General features: G+C 58.1%; 1 protein-coding gene across 1 annotated transcript in view; it reads left to right on the plus strand.

Moving 5' to 3' along the window:
* SEZ6L (seizure related 6 homolog like) overlaps positions 1-18,923 on the plus strand; it is a gene marked incomplete at both ends in the record, with an annotated part of 48,318 nt that overhangs the window by 25,877 nt on the left and 3,518 nt on the right. Inside the window, 9 exons of the mRNA XM_082324810.1 lie at positions 3,735-4,442; positions 4,705-4,838; positions 11,821-12,013; positions 12,585-12,770; positions 13,224-13,389; positions 14,280-14,446; positions 15,480-15,674; positions 15,762-15,900; positions 18,279-18,475. Coding sequence (XP_082180936.1) covers positions 3,735-4,442; positions 4,705-4,838; positions 11,821-12,013; positions 12,585-12,770; positions 13,224-13,389; positions 14,280-14,446; positions 15,480-15,674; positions 15,762-15,900; positions 18,279-18,475 — 2,085 coding nt within the window. The remainder of the gene's footprint in view (positions 1-3,734; positions 4,443-4,704; positions 4,839-11,820; positions 12,014-12,584; positions 12,771-13,223; positions 13,390-14,279; positions 14,447-15,479; positions 15,675-15,761; positions 15,901-18,278; positions 18,476-18,923) is intronic.

Below are 18,923 nucleotides of genomic sequence, written 5' to 3' on the forward strand. Positions count from 1 at the left end.
CAGGCAGGGCTGGCAGCCCACGTCTTGGGGACATGCTGGAGCACAGCTCCGGTTTGGGGGTGGCGATGCAATCTGGAGTTAAGATCGTTAATCACTTCTCTTTCTGGTAACGTGGAATATGCCCTTATTAATTACCGATGCCAGGGCCCCCCTGTGCCTCCATCTCCCCGCTCCAGCCTGGCTGCTTCTTCACTTCCCTGAAATACACATTTGCCCTTTACAAACTAAAGCATGTTAAGTGTCTCATTACAGAGTCACTATACAGAGTGTTTTATTTCATGCTTTGTTAAGGACAGAATCATTTAAATGCATCCTGGCAAAGGATCTAATAAGAAATTAGTCAACTTTCTGAAAGCATAAAATATGGTTTAACAGCAACATCCGTTAAAAATTAGAGTTCACATGACAAATAACCCGGGGATGCTGTTTCGCTGTTTCTGGTAACACACTGGCTTTAAGGACTCAGGTTCCTGTGGGAACACCCTGACTGTCCCACTGTGAGCCCGTGTCCCACCGTGTCCCACCAGCCAGCGAGCCCCCTCCCCTCACCTCCCAGGGTCGTGTCGCCTCCTCCTCGCCCGATAGGCCTATTTTCTCCCGTAATGGAGAAACCATTTTGCTGCAGAGCATGAAAACCGATGAGCTGAGCCACAGCCAGAGCAGTGGCAGTGGGAGAGCAGCCACCAGCCACCCATCCCAGGCTTGGGCTGGGAGACGAAGCCTAAAGCACGCAAGAGCCCTGCAAAACTTGTCAGGGAAGGAGAGTTGATGGTGGCACTGCCTCGGGGACCAATTTCCCCCCCATTGCCCCATGGCAGGATGCCCATGGTTCCATGGCAGGATGCCCATGGAGGGTGTGGGGGCTCCTGGGCCACCCCACCAGCAGCATGCGTGGGGACACCGAGGCATCCAGCCTCCCTGGGGGCAGACAGGGGAGATTATTCAGAGCTGACACAAGCCGGTGGTTGCAGACAATGTGTGTGAAATGTCTCCTCATGTGCTAAAGGAATTGGCTAATGAATTTGCTGAGCCACTGCTAATTAAAGAATTAATTTTTTAAGTCATGGGAAATGTAACGGGAGAGGCCAGGAAGCCCTTGGTAGCTGGGACTGGCTTGCCTGTTGCTGGGTCTGCGGCTTGGCTGGCTGAGAGCAGGGAGCAGCGGCTTGGGGCAGGCACGGGCACGGCCCTGGCTGTCCCAGGGAGCTGGGGCTAAGGACCAACCCGGGTAACAGCAGCATGTGCAAGGGCTCTCCGGGACCGAGGAGCAGGAGCAGCTCGGGGACTGCCGTGGCACAGCCCAGTGAGAGGAGCGGTGAGCCCGCCTGCAGTGGAGGGGAAGGCTCCCGCACCCCTGCAGTGCACTCACTGCACAGACCTGGACAAAAATACATCTCCAGCCTTGGACAAGCAGATTTTGGAAAGTCCATCCTTCAGGCTAACTCTTCCAGCCTTTGCCTTTTCCTGTTGTGTTCCCTTATCTTTGGTTCTCACCAGAAACAGCTTTGATTCTCAAGTAAACAGAGCAAAGTCAACTTTCAGCAGGCTACTTGTTTCCCTCTGCGCAGGCTGCGTGTGCCTGTCCCTCCTGCCCTGCAGGCACCGGCCGCCCCATTAACGGCCTGGGAGGCCTGGGATATTCCCTGTCCTACCGTGTGTTCCCTGAGGGTGACTCTGGACTGCTTTTGCTGCAGAGTGACCATTTGGAGCAGTGACCACTGCTTATCCCTGCACAAGCTGCAGCACTAAGAATAAGTGCTTGGTTATAAAGGGAGCTGGCATGGACCACCGGGGTACTCAAGGCCAGACTCTGCCACCCCATTGCCACTGTGGGTCCCTTTTCTCCCTGGCACATGTGGAGGTGACAGTGCCGGGATCCCTGATCCATCTGGGTGGGCGCTCTCACCTTACAGCGTATGAGCCAGAGTCCTGTAAAGCCCCTGATCCCGCACATCCCAATAACGCAGGGGCTGAGCGTTATGCATGCAAGTCACTTCTGAGTGAGCGCACACCTCTGCAGAAAGCAGAGTGGGTACACGAGTGTCTCCAGGATCAGCACTTTAATATGTAATGAGAGGCAACAGCTGGATGGCACAAACACGCTGGGGGAGCCGCAGCGCGGCCGGGGATCATGAGCAGCATAACAAGCAGCCACGCTCTGCGGCGTCACCGCTGAGGCAGGTTTAAGGTCCCCTACAACTCGCCCTCCCGTGCCATGCTGGCACCACGCCGACCCCGGCAGTGCTGGTGTAAACCAGCTGAACTGCCCTGCTGCTGCGCCGGAGCGGTGCTGTGCCAGGCTGCACCGCGGTGTGCGGCAGCAAAACTAATGCTAAGGCGTCAGAAGCAGAAGTTGAAAGGCATTAAAATCACAGGGTGATGTAAAGGGCGGTAGAACTCTGGGGGAACTGTACTCCCCCATGGCAAACACCCTGCAGTGTCCCTGTGTTTCAGGTTTCATATCCAAAATCTCCTTTCTTCCTTTTCATTCCAGTCCTGCCTTAATTAGTAGAATTTGAAACACAAAAAATCAAGTTTAAATTTAATGTAAGCATTGTGCTTTTGTTTAAAGTATCTGTAACACGAATTGTAATGAAGTGCCCAGGGTGAGCCAGAGGTTTATCGTGTTTTGCTGGAGTCTGGTTGGGAAAGAAACCCCCAGCTGCCGCTCCGGTCCCCCATCCCACAGAGACCCAGCACCACGGCGGGCACACGTCCCGGCTGCCCCTGCGGCCATGTCACAGCAGCTTGAACCACTTTTTGGAGCAGGTCAGCGCCTTCGTTTGCAGTAATGGAGGGGAGCACATGCCTGGGGCAGCCCCAGGCCAGCAGCAGGGCCGGGGGCTCACAGACCCCCCATGCCCAGCTGGGCGCCTGCCCACACCGAGTGCAGAGACCCCACATTTTGGGGACTCAGGCTCCAAACCCTCCCAGGGGAGCTGAGGGGGCTGAAATGATGATCTTTAAGTACCGTGCATTAAGCGCCTTCCCTGGCAACTGCTGTTTCCATGGAAAATGTTGACTCTCTGCCTCTCCAAGCTTTCTGCAGCGTTTCGCAGAGCCGCAGCGCTGCTTACAGCTTATTTTACACCATGGACCGCAGCTCAATTGGACCCATTGGTGGTGAATAAATCTGTATTTCATGCAATTAAACTCCCTGGCCAAAGTGGTGGCAGTGTGGCTTTGATTACTCTTTCTTTCCCGCGCATTGCCTTGCCCAACACAAAAGGTTAGTGGCTGCCTAAGGAGAGACTTTGCAGAAGCGGGTGGTGTTTTGCCACGGGAGGCCGGAGGAAGCCAGTTAATCGGCGTCTGTTCCCCACCAGGCAGCAGCATGGGGAAGACAATGGGAAAAAGCCGCGGCCTAATCAGGTGCTTTGAAATAGCCGTATTTGCTGATGACAATTGCAAAAATAAAGGTTTTTCACAGAGACTGAGCCAGAGCAACAAACTCAGCAGGAGCGAGTGAACCTCCCTGAACAAGTGACCTCTAGATAAAGAGACCAAATAGCAGCTCTGAAACAGAGAGATAAGGCCACCAAGTTTCAGCAGAAACACAACTTTCAGGGAGTCGGTGCAGGCTCATTATGGCTTTCCCATAATGAGCCCATTTGGGAGAGTGGCAGGCGTTCAATCAGCTCCAGCTCTCCAGGGGGCTGATTTCGTGCCACCGGCACAGCTATAATTTCATGCCCAGAATTGCCCAAGTCCCACTTTTCCCCATTTTTTTGCAGACAGCGGATCAGGGGCAGCACTGGTCCCCGCCAGCCTGGACCCTCTTGCTGCAGATGAGCTGGTGGACAAGACGGTCGGTGGAGCCGGGGAGCTCGGACACGCCACTGCCCTCAACCTGCTGCCGGCCGCAGAGGACGGCGCTGATCTGGTGGCGGAGGAGACGACGCTGCTGGTGCAGAGCCGCGTCCTGCCAACGCCCACCGCCGCCCCCAACGCTGATGCAAAACAAACTTTCCCTGTTAAGAAAAAGCCACCTACTCTAAAGCAAGCAAATATGGCAAGGAAGCACCCGAGGCCCAAGCCCACCCTGCCAGGGCCCCCCAGGGCTGCCTCCCCGGCCAGCCCGCTGGGCTCTGGGCTCCCTGCTGCCTCCCAAGAACCACGCACACCTGCAGAGGCGGCGGCAGTGGCCAGAGCAGGGGACGCTGAGCAGAGCCCCCCTGAGCTGCCCTGGGTGGGCCAGGCCACCACTAGCCACCCCGTGCTGCAGATCTCCCCATCCACCCTGCCGCCGGTGGTCCCTCGGCCCTTCCCTGACGGTGCGGGTGATGCCAGTGAGGCTCCAACTGCGGCTCCTGCCAGCGTCACCATTAACCGGACGAACAGCGCGGAGAGCGAGTTGCCCAGCTCTGCATTGGAAGAGAGCCAAGAAACTACCACGTCCACCATCATCACCACCACTGTCATAACCACGGAGCCCACCCCAGGTAAGCCGCGCTGCCCGCACGGGGCCAGGGAGCACAGGAATGGGGTTACGGCAGCTTATGGGGAACAGCTCTGTGCGCGGTGCCAGCAGCACTGCCTGGGTTTGTGGGGCTGCCTAAAACCTTCTGCACTTCAGCGGGGTCAGCCGCTGGAGCAGGGACCTGGGTGCTGGGTTTTAGGGCAGTGGGAGCACCCAGGCACCAGGGAGGGAGCTGCAGGGTGAGCTGGTCCCCTGGGGCAATCGCTGACACATGTTCCCCCCAGTGCTCTGCAGCATGAGCTTCCATGACCCCGAGGGCTACATCGACTCCACGGACTACCCCCCGCTGCCCCTGCACAGCTACCTGGAGTGCACCTACAACGTCACCGTCTACACAGGCTACGGCGTCGAGCTCCAGGTGAGAAGCGTGTCGGTGGGGGGATCACCGTCGCCCAGCCCCCTGTGCCATGGCACCAAAGGATGCAAAGCACCCGTGGCCTTGGGCACGGCTGCCCCGGGCACCTGCACTTGCTAAAGAAACTCCTTCCCAGGGAAAAAACTAGGTTTTTCTTAGGCTGTGTAATAAATGAACTGTACAAGGGAACTGGTACATCTTGAACATCAGCAATGATCAAAGCATTAAAATGCCATGCAATTAATTTAACAACGAGACACTGACAGGCAATTTGCAAAAAAGGCACTCAGCGTTCGTGGGAAGGGGCGAAGCAGCAGCGCTGTCTGCAGCGTGGCCCCCAGCCCTCTGCCCTTGCTGCCCTGCCTGCTGGGAGGCGTGCAGGCAGCCTCGAGGTCTGCGGGCAGCTCCAAGGTGTGCAGGCAGCCCCAATGTGTGCGGGCAGCCCCGAGGCATCTGGGTGGGCAGGCCAAGTCCCCTCTCCAGCTAGCACTTGCTTTGGAGGGGTTTTGACAAATGGCTCCTATGCCGAAGCAGGGCCATGTCCCTGACAATTGCATGGTAAAGACCACATGGACAAGCAGGCATTTCACAGCAAACCCCAGCAGCAGCAAATATGCATGCCACAGCAGAGAGCCAGGGCTGAGTTTCTGCAGGAAGGCATCTGTAAATGCTGTGAGCTGGCACACACGGGAGCGTGGAGCAGTGGGCACGGCCGGTGCGGGTGCAGCACACCATGTGCCAGGGCTGCCACCGTACTGGCGCTGTGCAGACCCATCAGAGCGGGGGATCTGGCCCAGGCAGACGTGCTTGGTCAGCTCTCCCCAAAACACCGCGTCCCATAGCCCAGTGAGGCTGAGAGCAGGGCAGGGGCCTTGACACATTTCAAACACCATCAGTCCACGGTCTCTGTGCTCTGGTGTGCAATCCTTTCTTGTTCTTGCGTTTTCCCCATGTCACCATTTGCATCCAATTAAAATCCATTAACTTTTAATCTGTGTAATTAAGAATGTGCATGAAAAAGAGTAGTAGTTCCACTGAGCTTGTTCCTGCCGTCCCTCCAGTGGGCACGAGGGGCTGACCTCCACGGCGTGACTGCTGCTGTGGAAGTGAGCCCTGGTGGGGAGGTTGCCCTGGGAGCCAGCAGAGCTGGGCAGCAGCAGCAGTGCCGAGCATTGGGATGCGTGTGCATCTCAGACACTTTTCCACGGCAGTAACTCCATCTCCCCAAATCCGCAGGGTGCTAAAGACAGGCTGCTCCGCTGTAAAGTCGCCTCCATCCATAATCCATCAGGTGACACCACTCCTGACCTCACTCCATTGTAAGCTGAGATTTTAATGAAGCGTAAAATTAGCCTCTCCAGCCCCTAGCTTTGCATTTCACTTTGCTGATGCTTCTGAGCTTTTCAGACAAATTAAATCACAACAGCAGGTCTGCCCTGGCTGAGCATGGCCTCATCTGTAGCTGGCTGAGCATGCACCGTGCAGTCCGTCCGGCAACAGCCCCTGGGGTGCCCAGGATGCCCGTGGGTGGCCGGGCAGAGCTGAGCCACCCCGGCTGGGTGGACACCGGTGGGAGCTGGAGGAGGATGGGCCCTGGGGCTGCAGGCAGCGGTGCTGAGTGCCCCAGAGCTGCTGCCTGCAGCTGAGTGCAGCAAAAAGCCTGCCTGTGCCCTGCCTCAGGGTGGGCAGCAGCTCAGCAGAGATTAGGGAGGAGGGAAGGGGGCTGCCAGCCCCTGCCCTGCCACCCCAGCAGCTGCAGGGCCCCACCACCGGTGACCATGGGTGAGGACTGATGTGCTCCAGCATGGCAGCATCGGTGAGTGCCTGACCTGCCGCTGCAGGCAGCAAGCTCTGCAGAAGGCTTTTTAACCATTTAGGCAGCAGCAGTGACATGATTTATGTCCCAAGGAAGCTAGAAATAGCATTCATGGCAAGCAAGACAACAGATTTATCCCCTCTCTTTAGTTCATGCAGGGGATGTCACACACGATACATGCTGATGAGCCCATGGAGGAGACAGACAGTGCGGTGCAGAAACATTGTCTGTGTTTGCATGGAAACCTGATTTTAGAACGATAAGTCCGCCCTGGACGTCATCCCTGACCAGTGGGGCTGGTGCAAAAAGCTGTGGTCCTGTGGAGGAGACGTTTCCCAACCATCATGAACAGGCTTTGCCATAAAGACTCATGCCTGGCTGCTCCCAACAAGCCTGCAAGGCTGGCGCGAAAGGCCAGCACCCGAGGAAGCTGAAGCTGGAGGCATCTCTGCACAAGCTGTGGCTGGCAGGGAGGGGGCAGCTGGCTGCCATCCCAGCCCCCGGCAGCGTCCCAGCCCTTTGTCCCAGGGCTGGGGAAATGGGCACAGCACAGCGGAAGGGCCAGTAATCATGAGGTTTGGGTTATCCCTAGCCCTTGCCTCCCCTCCCAGGTGCCAGGACCCGTGGCAATGCACAGGGAGAGTGCAGGGCCCCGGGGACCACCCCAGCACCATGCCTCGGTTTCCCTACCTGTAAACCAATACCAATGGCCTCGTTCTGTGCCTTTCCGTGGCTTGCACTTTGGGGAGTAATCAGCGCAGGCATGCTGGAAGGTGGCAGTCCTAATTCTGTATTGTTTCCTACCAGAAGGGCTGGGACTGGAGGTGGCAGGAGGAGGACTGGTGACCGCAGGCGTGGTGGCAGCTCTCAGGTTGGGAAGCGGAGTGAGGGATGCGCTAGCTGGAGCAGCTGATGGACGGCGGGTACCACTGCTCATCCCCAGTGTGCCAGCCTGGCTGGGGGCAATGCCCGCACCAGAACAGAGCCGTACGGCTGTTACCTCCCCGCTGCTCCCCCTTGTCTTGCCTGGTGCTGATGGACTCTCGTCCATTACTTTTTAATTATTTCACATGTACAAACGCTGTGAGCTTCAGTGGCTCCGAGGCTAATTACATCGGGCAGGTGCTGGAGTAACGCAGTGCAACTTCCTCAGCTGCCTCACCGTGAGGTGGATAATTGGTTAACATTTAAGTGATTTGGATTTAATTCACAGCTCCTGTAATGGAGATGGGCAGGGGAGACCTTGCTGGGTGAGGAGGAGTAGGGCTGAGCTCTCCTGCTAGGATGCTGCGATGCAGAAGTCACTCACGGGGGATTCCTTTTTTCATGTGTGTTTGCTGGGGCTGAGCTCTGGAGGCCAGACCTGCTCAGGGATGCTGGTTTGGGAGAAGCTGGGGAGCGGAGCTGTGCAGGTGCTGTGTTGCTCTGTGGTGGGGTGGCCTGGGGAGCTGTGGTGGATGGGCTCTGCGTGGAGCCTGGGCTGGTGTATGCCCCTGTCATGAGTGGTGCATGGTCTCAGTGGTTCCTGCTGGAGGCTGGACATGAGGAAGCATGTCCTGGAGAGCGTGGGAGAAGGTGTCCCCCAGGATTCAGCATGTGGCACAACGGGGGGGGGGCAGAGCACCTGAAGGTGAAGTGCAGAGTTTTACCTCTGTGAATCTTGTTAAAGGCATCTGCAAGGGAAAAGAGAAGCCCCTGGGACAGGAAGGCGCTGTCCCCGCATGGGGGGGTCACCTCTCAATGCAGGGACCATGGGAGAGCTTGTTGGTGGCTGGAATGACCGTGGCATTGCAGCCCTGCTCCAAAATAGAGACTGGGAGTGCAGAGCCCTGGGGCTGCTCCTGTGGGCACTTGGAGCCGTTCAGGAGGCCACAAGGACCCTCTGCTGCCTTCCCCTGCACCCTTTAGAGTCCAACCCTCGCTTGCTGCGGTGGAAATCTCCCTTCAGTGAGGAGTGGGCACAAAGCCTGGACATCAGGTGTGGTGTCAGGAAGGGCTGCCAGCAAACCTGCCTGATGCTGGGGCTGCCCAGCACCGTGTGAGAGCTCAGGGTCCCTGCTTTGCTCGCTGCTGGCAGCCCCCCACGCCCCTTGCAGCATCCCGGAGAGAGCTGTGCCTGAGCCTGCCTGCCCCCGCGCCAGCCGAGTTGCGCCATCGCAGCCCTGGGAGCCATGGAGCAGCCAGCTCTCCAAATGCTTAGTTAAATGATATTTATTTTTAAAATTCTTGAATCTTCTTGGCAGGAAATAGAATTTCCCTAAGGAGATATGCTAGTGGGTGAGCGAGGCTGGCAGTCTGAATCAAGGATCCCTCCTGTCTTCCCAACAGACTCTTTAGGAGCTGACATTGGTGCAATCTTTGATTAAAGTAAGAACTTGTTCCCCCCAGCCCCTGGCAGGAACTTGCACATATGGTCCCTCTCGCAGCGATTGACGGTCCCTGGCGTGAGGCCAAGGCATCCGTCTGTACCGGCCGGTTACTCCAGAGCGGCCAGGGCCCTCTGAGGATGCCTGCCTACCTGGCACTGGCGTGGGGAGCTGTGGGTCCTTTGCAATGGCATCCCTGCTCTGGGCTCCTCTGAGCCTGGGTTTACAGGTGGGGGAGGCTGATGGCAGAGCTGAGCGGTGACCCTACCCTGCGAAGGGCCGGGGAGATGCCGCAGAGTTCTTCAGCTTCCTCCCTTCTGCAGAGCTCTACCTGCTCGAGCTGTTCCTCTGAAACCCCTTCCCAGCAGCAGAGCAGCTTGGCTGCAATCAGCTGCTCGGGTGGCACTCCTGAACACTTCTCTTTCTAATTTGCCGGAGTGATTCGGTGCTAGATAGCATGCTTGATGGTAGTCATCACCAGAGGAAGCGAGCTGGGGAGCAGGTTTGTCTTTGAGTAATTTCAGAACAAAATGTGTTTGAAACACCCTGGAAATGTCTTTGCAGTGATTCAGACCCGGCTTGGGAAGCAAAACTCTGCCCCAGTGGGAGCTGGGGGGAAGTTGTTAGCGTTGTACGTAGCCCACTTAGCATCCCTGGATCCTGCGCTCCAAATAATTCATCCCAAATAACATTTAACTCATTCCATTTATTAATAATTAGATCTGAGCCATCCCACCAGACGTGATGTGTGCATGCTGTGCTGGTGAGGCACATTTTCAGGACAGAACCTGGGGAAAAAGAAATTACCTGGGGCAGGTCGGGGTCCAGGACAGGCACTTGCCCCGTGTTTCTGATGCGCTATGTGGCACCCACGAGGACTGATTTCCCTGCAGTGAGAGCCAGAGACTCTCTGCAAAACAGGGCAAAATCAGCTCCTCCTGGGTTAAAAGCATGGGCTGGGGTGAACCCTGGCATGCTCTGACCCAGCCCGGGGGCTGCTCAGCCCAGCCCCGCAGCGAGGACCAGGCTTTTCCGGGCACCGTTCAGGGCTTAGAGACCTTTGGGGCAGGCAGAGAGTTACCCGATGGGGTTGGGGTTTTCTCCTGAGGAAATCTCGGTTCTTCCAGCAGAAGGTCAGAGGATGCCGAGCACTGCAGGTGGCTTGTGCGGCTCCCCCCTGCAGTACCAGCGGCACCCAGAGCTAGGCACATCCCCGCCTTGTGCACCAGGTGGGGGAGATGGGCACGGTTGTGACAACAAATCCTTCCAGTCACAACATCGTCGGGAGCACTCGCAATTACGGGCTAAGGCTGTGGTGTGTGCTAAATATAGAGCCCTGGTCCTCACACACTTAAGGAAACAAGTGATCTGATGAGCATCTTTCTGCTGAAATACGAGCCCATTTATTAAGCTAAATGGACGTGAAATGCAAATGTGAGGTTACTTTTCAGCTATTTCCAAATAATAATTAAAGCGTTTTGGGACTGCTCCTTAGACGCATTTGCCATGTGTCGTGGTTTAACCCCAGCCAGCAACTAAGCACCACGCAGCCGCTCGCTCACTCCCCACCAGTGGGATGGGGGAGAGAATCAGAAGGGCAAAAGGGAGAAAACTCGTGGGTTGAGATAAGAACAGTTTAATAATTGAAGTAAAATAAATTAGAACAGTTAAATAGGCAAAGCAAAAAACCGTGCACGCAAACAAAACAAAACAAGGAATTCATTCACTACTTCCCATGGGCAGGCAGGTGTTCAGCCATCCCCAGGAAAGCAGGGCTCCATCACACGTAATGGTTACTTGGGAAGACAAACGCCATCATGCCCAATGTCCCCCTCCTTCCTTCTTCTTCCCCCAGCTTATATATATACTGAGCATGACGTCACATGGTATGGAATAGCCCCTTGGCCAGTCTGGGTCAGCTGTCCTGGCTCTGCCCCCCCCCCCCCCAGCTTCTTGTGCACCCGGCAGAGCATGGGCAGTTGAAAAGTCCTTTACCACTGTGAGCGCCACTTAGCAACTACTTAGCAAGAACAAAACGTCAGTGTATCCTCGACATTGTTCTCATCCTAAACCCAAAGCACAGCCCCATACCGGCTACCAAGACGAAAATTAACTCTATCCCAGCTGAAACCAGGACACCATGGGACTCCCCATCCACTCCCCGGTGTGGATGAGGGATCCCGGGGAGGATGCCTGGTGCACGGGGTAGATGGTGAGCGCTGAGCCCTACAAAAGCACCCTGGTTTGGTTGCAGATCTGTGCCTTGGCCATGGCCACACTGCGTGCTGTGGTGCCCCGAGATGCAGGTCTGCTCCCAGGGCTGATGCAGGTGGAGTTGGGGCCCCACTACTCCCCTGACCAGTGACTCGTGGGACCCCTCCATCTTCCTCCTGTCTAACCCTCGCCACCTCTACCTGCCTGCCTAAATCCCCAGTTTCAGCAGGGAACTAGACCTGGGTCAACTTGTGCTGCACAGGAGCATCCAGCTTTGAAACACGTCTCAAGGGAGCAGCTCTAGCTGCCTGTGTCCGCTGTCCCACGGGCGAGAGGAAGGGTCAGTGGTCATGGGGGTCCCTTGGGCTCATGGAGGGCACAGACTACTCCATCACAGCTGAACAAGCAGGTTCTGTCCCCAGTGAGCTGCCAATGCTCAGAGCGGTGCAGAGGGAAAGCTGCAGCAGTACAATGCTCTGCGGCTGCGGGCATCGCATGTATTTGGGGCTGGGATGCGACCGCCCGCCCAGCACCCTGCCGGGACCCCCACCTTCGCCCCCACAGCTCACAGGTCTCTGCTCCCACCCAGGTGAAGAGTGTGAATCTGTCGGACGGGGAGGTGCTCTCCATCCGTGGGGTGGACGGCGATGCCCTGGTGGTCCTGGCCAACCAGACCCTGCTGGTGGAGGGCCAGGTGATCCGCAGCCCCACCAACACGATCTCCGTCTACTTCCGCACGTTCCAGGATGAGGTGGTGGGGACCTTCCAGCTCCACTACCAGGGTGCGTGCCTCCCCAGCGTGGCTGCGCGAGGCGGGGTGGGAGAGGGTGTCAGTCCCGTGGGGCTCAGCCCACCGCGCTGCAGGGGTGGAAGGATGCTGGGCTCTGCCCTCGCAGACCAGCCGGGCTCCTGCTTCACTGCGTGCCTGTGCTCAGAGCATCGGCTGGGACGGGGGCGAGCAGCAGCTCCTGTCGTGCCCTGGGCAGAGGGTTCAACGTGCACCAACATCCCAGACCCCAGCTCTGCTCCTCACACCTGCCTTGCCCTGTTTCTGTCCCTGTGCAGCAGCTCTTCCTCTGCAGACTCAAGTCTATTTTTTCCTTGAAGAGCTAAAAAAATAGATGAGTTCAAGCAAATTCTTTTTAAAATAGAAACTGGGTCTGAGCAAAAGCAGTAACAGGTGGAGAAGCAGCAGCGTGGTGGTTTGTCGGTGCTCTCCGGCCGGCACCTGGCAGCGAGGTCTGTCCGTAGCACCGTGGGCACATCCAGCATGTCCCCAGTGCTCCCCCGCTGACTGCAGGGTGGCTCGGAGCAGACAAGCCCTAAGCTCTGAAATGTGTGTGCTTGTTCCAGTGTTTATGCTGAGCTGCAACTTTCCACGGAGACCTGACTTCGGAGACGTCACTGTGATGGATTTGCACTCGGGTGGAATTGCTCATTTTCACTGTCACCTGGGCTACGAGCTGCAGGGTCCCAGGGTGCTTACGTGCATCAATGCATCGAGGCCGCACTGGAGCAGCCCAGAGCCAATCTGCTCAGGTACACTCCTCGTTAGCTAGCCTCAGTGCTAAGAAAAACTGGGATCCCTAAAGAAAAAAAAAAAAAGAGTTGCTTTCTTTGCACCGTGAGTTGAGTGCGGTCCTGGGAGGGAGTGACAGCAATGCCGAGCTCTGTGCGCAGTGCAGCCTGAGGTACTGTGGGTTTCCACATCAGTGGCAGCAGAATCTGCCTCCTAATTGGGCAGGTAAGGGAAAGGTAATTATAGATTTTATGGGTATGTGTGAGCATATATGTGTATACATAAAATAAAGCAAAGCCAAGCCAAGCCAGGCAAGAGGTTCATGCATTAAAGACTGCTGAGAAGAGCTGGGTGGGCATCAGTGGAGGGGTTCATCTGCTGTGCAGAAGCCCTGGGTGCAAATGCCTGTCTGTACCCTTTGCCTTGCCCTGTCTCCTTGCCCGTCTCAGTGGGGCTGTGCTCTGTGTTGGCAGCACCCTGCGGCGGGACGGTCCACAATGCCACCATCGGCCGCGTCCTCTCACCCAGCTACACGGGGAATCAGTCGAGCAGCATGTACTGCGTGTGGGCGATAGGGGCCCCCCCAGGCCAGAAACTGCACCTCCACTTTGAGAAGCTCCTGCTGACCGAGAAGGACAGGTGAGGCTCCGGGAGCCACTCGTGCACCCAGGTGCTGCTGGCTGGCAGTGAGGTCTGCGCAGAGCCCATTTCCCTGCACCCCCGGCACTGCGGAGAGCTTTGCTCTGCCCAGGGTGAGGAGCAGGGAGCTTTGCTGGGTGCTAAATATACCAAGGCTTGGAAGATCCCAGCTGGTCTCAGCTCCCCCACCTTACACCTCCTGCCCTCCCGCCGCCCGGGCTGCGGGTCTCTGGGGAGGCAGCACCGACCCCAGCTCGGGGTGCAGCACAGAGGAGCCTGCCAGCCAGAGGAAGGTGGGGACGGGGTCAGAGAAAGATCCTGGTGCAGAAGAGGAGGTTCCTGATTTAGGTGTTCAAGCGCTCAGGAGGCAAGACAGGCCTTTGAGCCAAAAGAGCTGCAAGAGGCAAGCGCAGAGCACCAGCCCCTGCTGCCCAGAGGCCCTGCGCTTCATGCCAGGGGATCTTGCCGGTCTCCTGATCCTGCTAGCTGCGGGTCATGCAGTGTGCTGTGTCACCCATCCTTTCCTCCCCCCAAATACCCAATGCCCAGCACTGCTGATCACCATGGTGCAAGAAGCTGCAAATCCCACGCTATCTGCATCTGTAACAAAGCACATGCTTGCGGTGCTGATGCTTGTGTTTAAACAGCATTAACATTCAGTCTGGTAACAGGCAGTAAAGCAGGTTTATGGCTTGTAGTAAAATCAAAGAATAAAGCCTCTGTTTATGATACAGTAAAAGAGACTTATCTGGTTGGTGAATTTTTGTTTGCACGATTTCTTTAAAATGCCATATTCTGTGAGCACTGGAGGAGAAGGAGGGGCCGGGTGATGCTCCGAGGGGGGTGTGGGGACACTTCTCCCATGTAACATGCTGTGTCCTCCCGTGCAGGATGGTGGTGTACAGCGGGGACACGAACCAGTCCGCCGTCCTCTACGACTCGCTGCGCGCTGACAGCGTGCCCTTCGAAGGGGTGATCAGCGATGGCTCCTCCATCAGGATCGACTTCCTTGCGGAGGAACCTGCAGCCGGCACGGCTTTCAACATACGCTTTGAAGGTGATGTGTTCTCATTTCAGTACCCCTGAGAGCAGCAGGCCAGCCTCAGCCAATGCTCCCAGGCCTCAGGACATTCATGCGATTAACAGAGATATGGCTGTAGGAAGGGTCTCGGCTGCCCCCAGCACCGTACCGCTGTCCCCACGTCACTGTAGGCACGCAGGGCAACCTGAACCTTGCCTGGTGCTGGAGTAGCTTTGGGGTATACATTTGCCTAGCACGAAATAGGAAAAGAAATAGTGAAATTGCATTTACTCCAACAGAAGGGTTCATTGGTGAGCTGAGTGTCCATGGGACACATCTCCTGTGCCTGCCGCGGGGCAGCCCTGGGGCAGTGGGTGCCATGTCCAGGGTGGGGCCCCTCCAAACCCGGGCTGAAAAGGCCATCGATGTCATGGGAATCACACAGCCTGCGGTGACCGTCACCACCAAAGGCCCAGTCTGTCCCCTTCCCTCAGTCCCTGTAGCGTGGCACTGCTGGGTACCGAGCCCACTCCAGCCGCAGGAACGGGGGCTGTCCTGGCTCCTGCCGTCGCTGCAGCGCTTGCTCAACAGGCTGCTTTCCTCCGGACCCGCCAGCGGCTCCTTCGAGGCTGGGGTGCTGGGCAAGCCCCGGGCAGCTCATGCAGATTTGCTCCAGTTGTCATTTAAGTGCATCCTGCTGCCAGGATCACTCCCGTGGGAGCCCCATGCCTCTGAGCAAGCTCAATAACGTGGAGTAATCCCAGGGTAGATTGCTCAGCAAATACAGCAACTGGCAACACAGTGAGTGCGTTACTGATGCTGATGCACAATGGAAGTGGGGTTTGGTTAAGACTGCATGGCTCAGAGCAGATAAACTGTTGTTAATCCTAATTGCCTGTAAAATACGCCATGGAAGAGGCCATCCATGTACGGTGGGGATGGACCGATCGGTTTCTAGCTGGGGACTTCTGGCAAACCCCCAGAGCTAAGGGTGTGAGGAGCAGGGGAAGGCAGTGCTCCCCACAGCCAGCTCTGTGCCCCTGTGGCTAACAGAGGGTTTCTCTTCCAGCCTTTGAGCGGGGCCACTGCTATGAGCCCTACATCCAGAACGGGAACTTCACCACATCCGACCCCACCTACAACCTGGGCACCACCGTGGAGTTCACATGCGACCCTGGGCACTCACTGGAGCAGGGTCCCGCTGTCATCGAGTGCGTCAACATGCGGGACCCGTACTGGAATGACACGGAGCCGCTGTGCCGAGGTCAGTCCCCGCGCCGTGGGGTGATGCTGGGCAGTGGGTGCACCCCTGGGACCCTGGCTGAGCCGTGCCTGCCTCTCGCTCCTGCAGCCATGTGCGGGGGGGAGCTGACTGCCATGGCTGGAGTGATCCTGTCCCCCAACTGGCCGGAGCCCTACACGGAGGGGGAGGACTGCATCTGGAGGGTCCACGTCGGCGAGGAGAAGCGCCTTTTCCTGGACATCCAGCTGTGAGTAGCCCAGGACCTCAGTGCATGTCTCTGCCCTGTCAGTGCTCAGCCCACTTCGCTGCAGGATCCCTGCTGCCCCTGGGACCAGCACCATTTCCCTGTTGTCCCCCTCAGAGCTTTCCTATAATGTGCTCAGCAGCCAGGGGGAGGTCCAGGGCAGTACCGAGTGCTGCTCCCCGAGTTCAAAGCACTGTTACACCATGGTTAATTGTTCCCGAGACAGCTTCTGAACTCCTCCAGAGCAAAGTCACAGGGAGTGATGCCACAGCAGCATGCAGCCACGTGCAGCTCAGAGTGGCATGCAGCACCATCACGAGCTGGTTCATAGGGGGCTAGGAAAGCCCAGGGACACCCATGAGCTGGAAACCTCAGCTTAGTCTCTGGGCTGAATGTGATACAGGCACTAAGGGAGAGCAAGGGGCAGGGGGAGGCTCTGCCCAGCCCTCCCTCCTGTGCCCTGCCTTCTTTCTCTTGTGGGACCAACATTTCTTCACAAAACTCATCAGTTCCCCTCCTGACTGCCGGCCCGCTCCTGTGCCATTCGGTGACATGGCTCAGAAAGCTGCGGGGAGCAGAGCGGAGCTGCCCAGGCAGCCCCAGCTGCACCGTCCAGGCACGGGCAGGCACGGCAGCGCTCACTGCACATGCCAGGGGTCGGAGGGGTACAGGATTCGATGCCAGGCTGGGAGCCCTGGGCATGATAAGGCTGCTGATGCAAAGGGAATCTCCTTTGATGCTATTTTGGGTTTTCAAGAGGAGGGCAGAAGTAGGGGCTTAGAGTCATGAAGATTTTAAAGCTTTCTGTAAAAATCACAAGTCAGAGCTGCCATGCACCTCTCCCAGCTTTGTGGGTGCTTGAGCTGAGCAGAACTGGAGGCCAAGTGATTTGAAGTCATCAGACATAAATGTCACTGAGAAAATCATGTTTGACAGAGAGCAGAGATTTACTACAAATGTCAGCTTGCCATGGGGATTAGCTGGGCGCCTTCCAAGAACATTCTTAATAAAATGTTTGGGGATCGGCTCAGGCGTCTCCAAACAAGGCTGAATTAGACGGGTTGAGGTGCAGGGCAGGGGTCCCACAGTGACTGAGCACGTCCTGGGCCCACAGGTATTGTGCATGCACAGCCGGCCAGATCCTGCCCATGTGCAGGAGTCCAGGCTTCACTGGGAAAGTTACTTCATCCTCAAACCTGATGGAGACTCTTCCTGCGGGGCTGGGAGCACCCCGGTGCTCTCCCACTGCCCCTCCTCCCCATGGGGAAGGGGAGGACGTGGTGTCCCTGCCCCAAACCCTTGCTGCCCCTTGCACCTCGCTGGCGTGCAGGACAAGGCAGGGCAGCGAGCAGGGGAAGGCGACGTCCGTGCCCGTCCTTGGGGTTGATCTGACCAGTTCACCCCTGCTACCAGCACCGAGCAGGCAGCCAGCGGTGGGGCTGCAGGGGCCGCAAAGGCAAGAGACACAGCCTGGCAGCAGGGCTGGCAGCGCCGGCTGCGGGACGGGAGGCAGCGGAGCAGTGTTTTCCCCGGGGATGAGCATCCATCGCCGGCCCGTTGCTTGGGAGCGAGGAGAGAGCCCCTTGTCGCCTCCCGCTGGTGGGGCAGCCCCATCCCCGCTGCAGACGGGGTGGGTGGAGGCTGCTGCCGGTGCCGGCCCTGGCTCCGGAGCAGGGTCTGCTGCCTGCCCTGCCCGGCAGGACCCCGCACAGCCCCGGCGGAGCAGCGCGGGCTCGCCGCCCATCCGCGGGCCGCCACTGCTCTCTGCTGGCCGCGGGGACGAGCGCGGGGACGCGGGCCCTGGGCCCGGCCGGGCCCGGCCGCTTCCCCCGGCGCCGCGGCCGCTTCCCCCGGCGCCCCCGCTGCCGGCGCTGCGGCGGGAGAGCCCCGGGCGAGGGCCCGGCCTCGGGGGTCGCCGGCCTCGGGGGTCGCCGGCCTCGGGGCTCCGTCCCGCCGCCTCCCAAGGGCCGCAGCAAGGAGGGCCGCCGCGGGGGTCCCGGCCTTTAGCAGGGTCCGGTGAAGCTGGTGTCACCCTGTGACCGGGCTTTGGGCCACCCTGGCCCGGGGAGCCGCCAGCACCTCCCGGCCTTTGGGGGAGAGCTCGCTCCGTCCTGAGCCTCCCCAGAGCGGGGAGGACGGAGCCGGGGTGAGTTACGGGGTTGTCATTTGAAGACCAGCACTGCCAACCCACTCGGGACAGGCCAGTCCCACAGCGCTTGTCCAGCCTGCCTAGGGATGGGGATGATGGGGCCGGGACGGGGATGGGCTGTGAAGCAGGTTCGCTGCGCTGCAGGTCACCTCGCTGCCCCTTGAGCCCGACACCCTCGCGTCCTGCCAGGCTCCCTGCCCAAGCTGCTCTCTAACCAAGCTCTCCTTTCCAGCCTGAACCTCACCAACAGCGACATCCTCACCATCTATGACGGGGACGAGCTCACCGCCCGCATCCTGGGGCAGTACGTCGGCAGCAGTGGTCCCCAGAAGCTCTACTCCTCCAGCCCTGACCTCACCATCCAGTTCCACTCGGACCCTGCCGGGCTCATCTTTGGGAAGGGGCAAGGCTTCATCATGAACTACATAGGTAGGGAGAGCGGGGCGCTGGGTGCGTCCCCTGCCCCTGCAGTGCAGGTGGGGACCATGACACGCAGCCAGACCAGGTTGTCCAGGTACCGGGTTGGGAAGCGGGGACAATTGCTGTGACACCAGCACTTCACATCCCACCGAGCTCCTGCAGAAACCCCCAACCCCACTGCAGGTCTCTGGGTCAGTCAGTTCTGGGGTGTCCCCATATGTCTCCCCTCTTCTAGGCTGGCAAGAAGGCAGTGGCATTTTTGGTCCCTGCTAGCCCTGGTCTGGCCTAGTGCAACTGTGGAGCAGAACAGGGAGAGAAATTGCTGGAAATAGGGGTGCAGGATCCCCACACACACTCTGTCAGGCACGAAGCTGATGGCACTGAGGCACTGCAGCGAGGTGTCCTCCTAGGAGAGGTCACTAAAGCCAGTCCCTGGGTGGGCTCCTGAGATGGATGC

This window comes from Platalea leucorodia, assembly GCF_965183815.1.
Source record: "Platalea leucorodia genome assembly, chromosome: 12".
Classification (NCBI taxonomy): Eukaryota; Metazoa; Chordata; class Aves; order Pelecaniformes; family Threskiornithidae; genus Platalea; species Platalea leucorodia.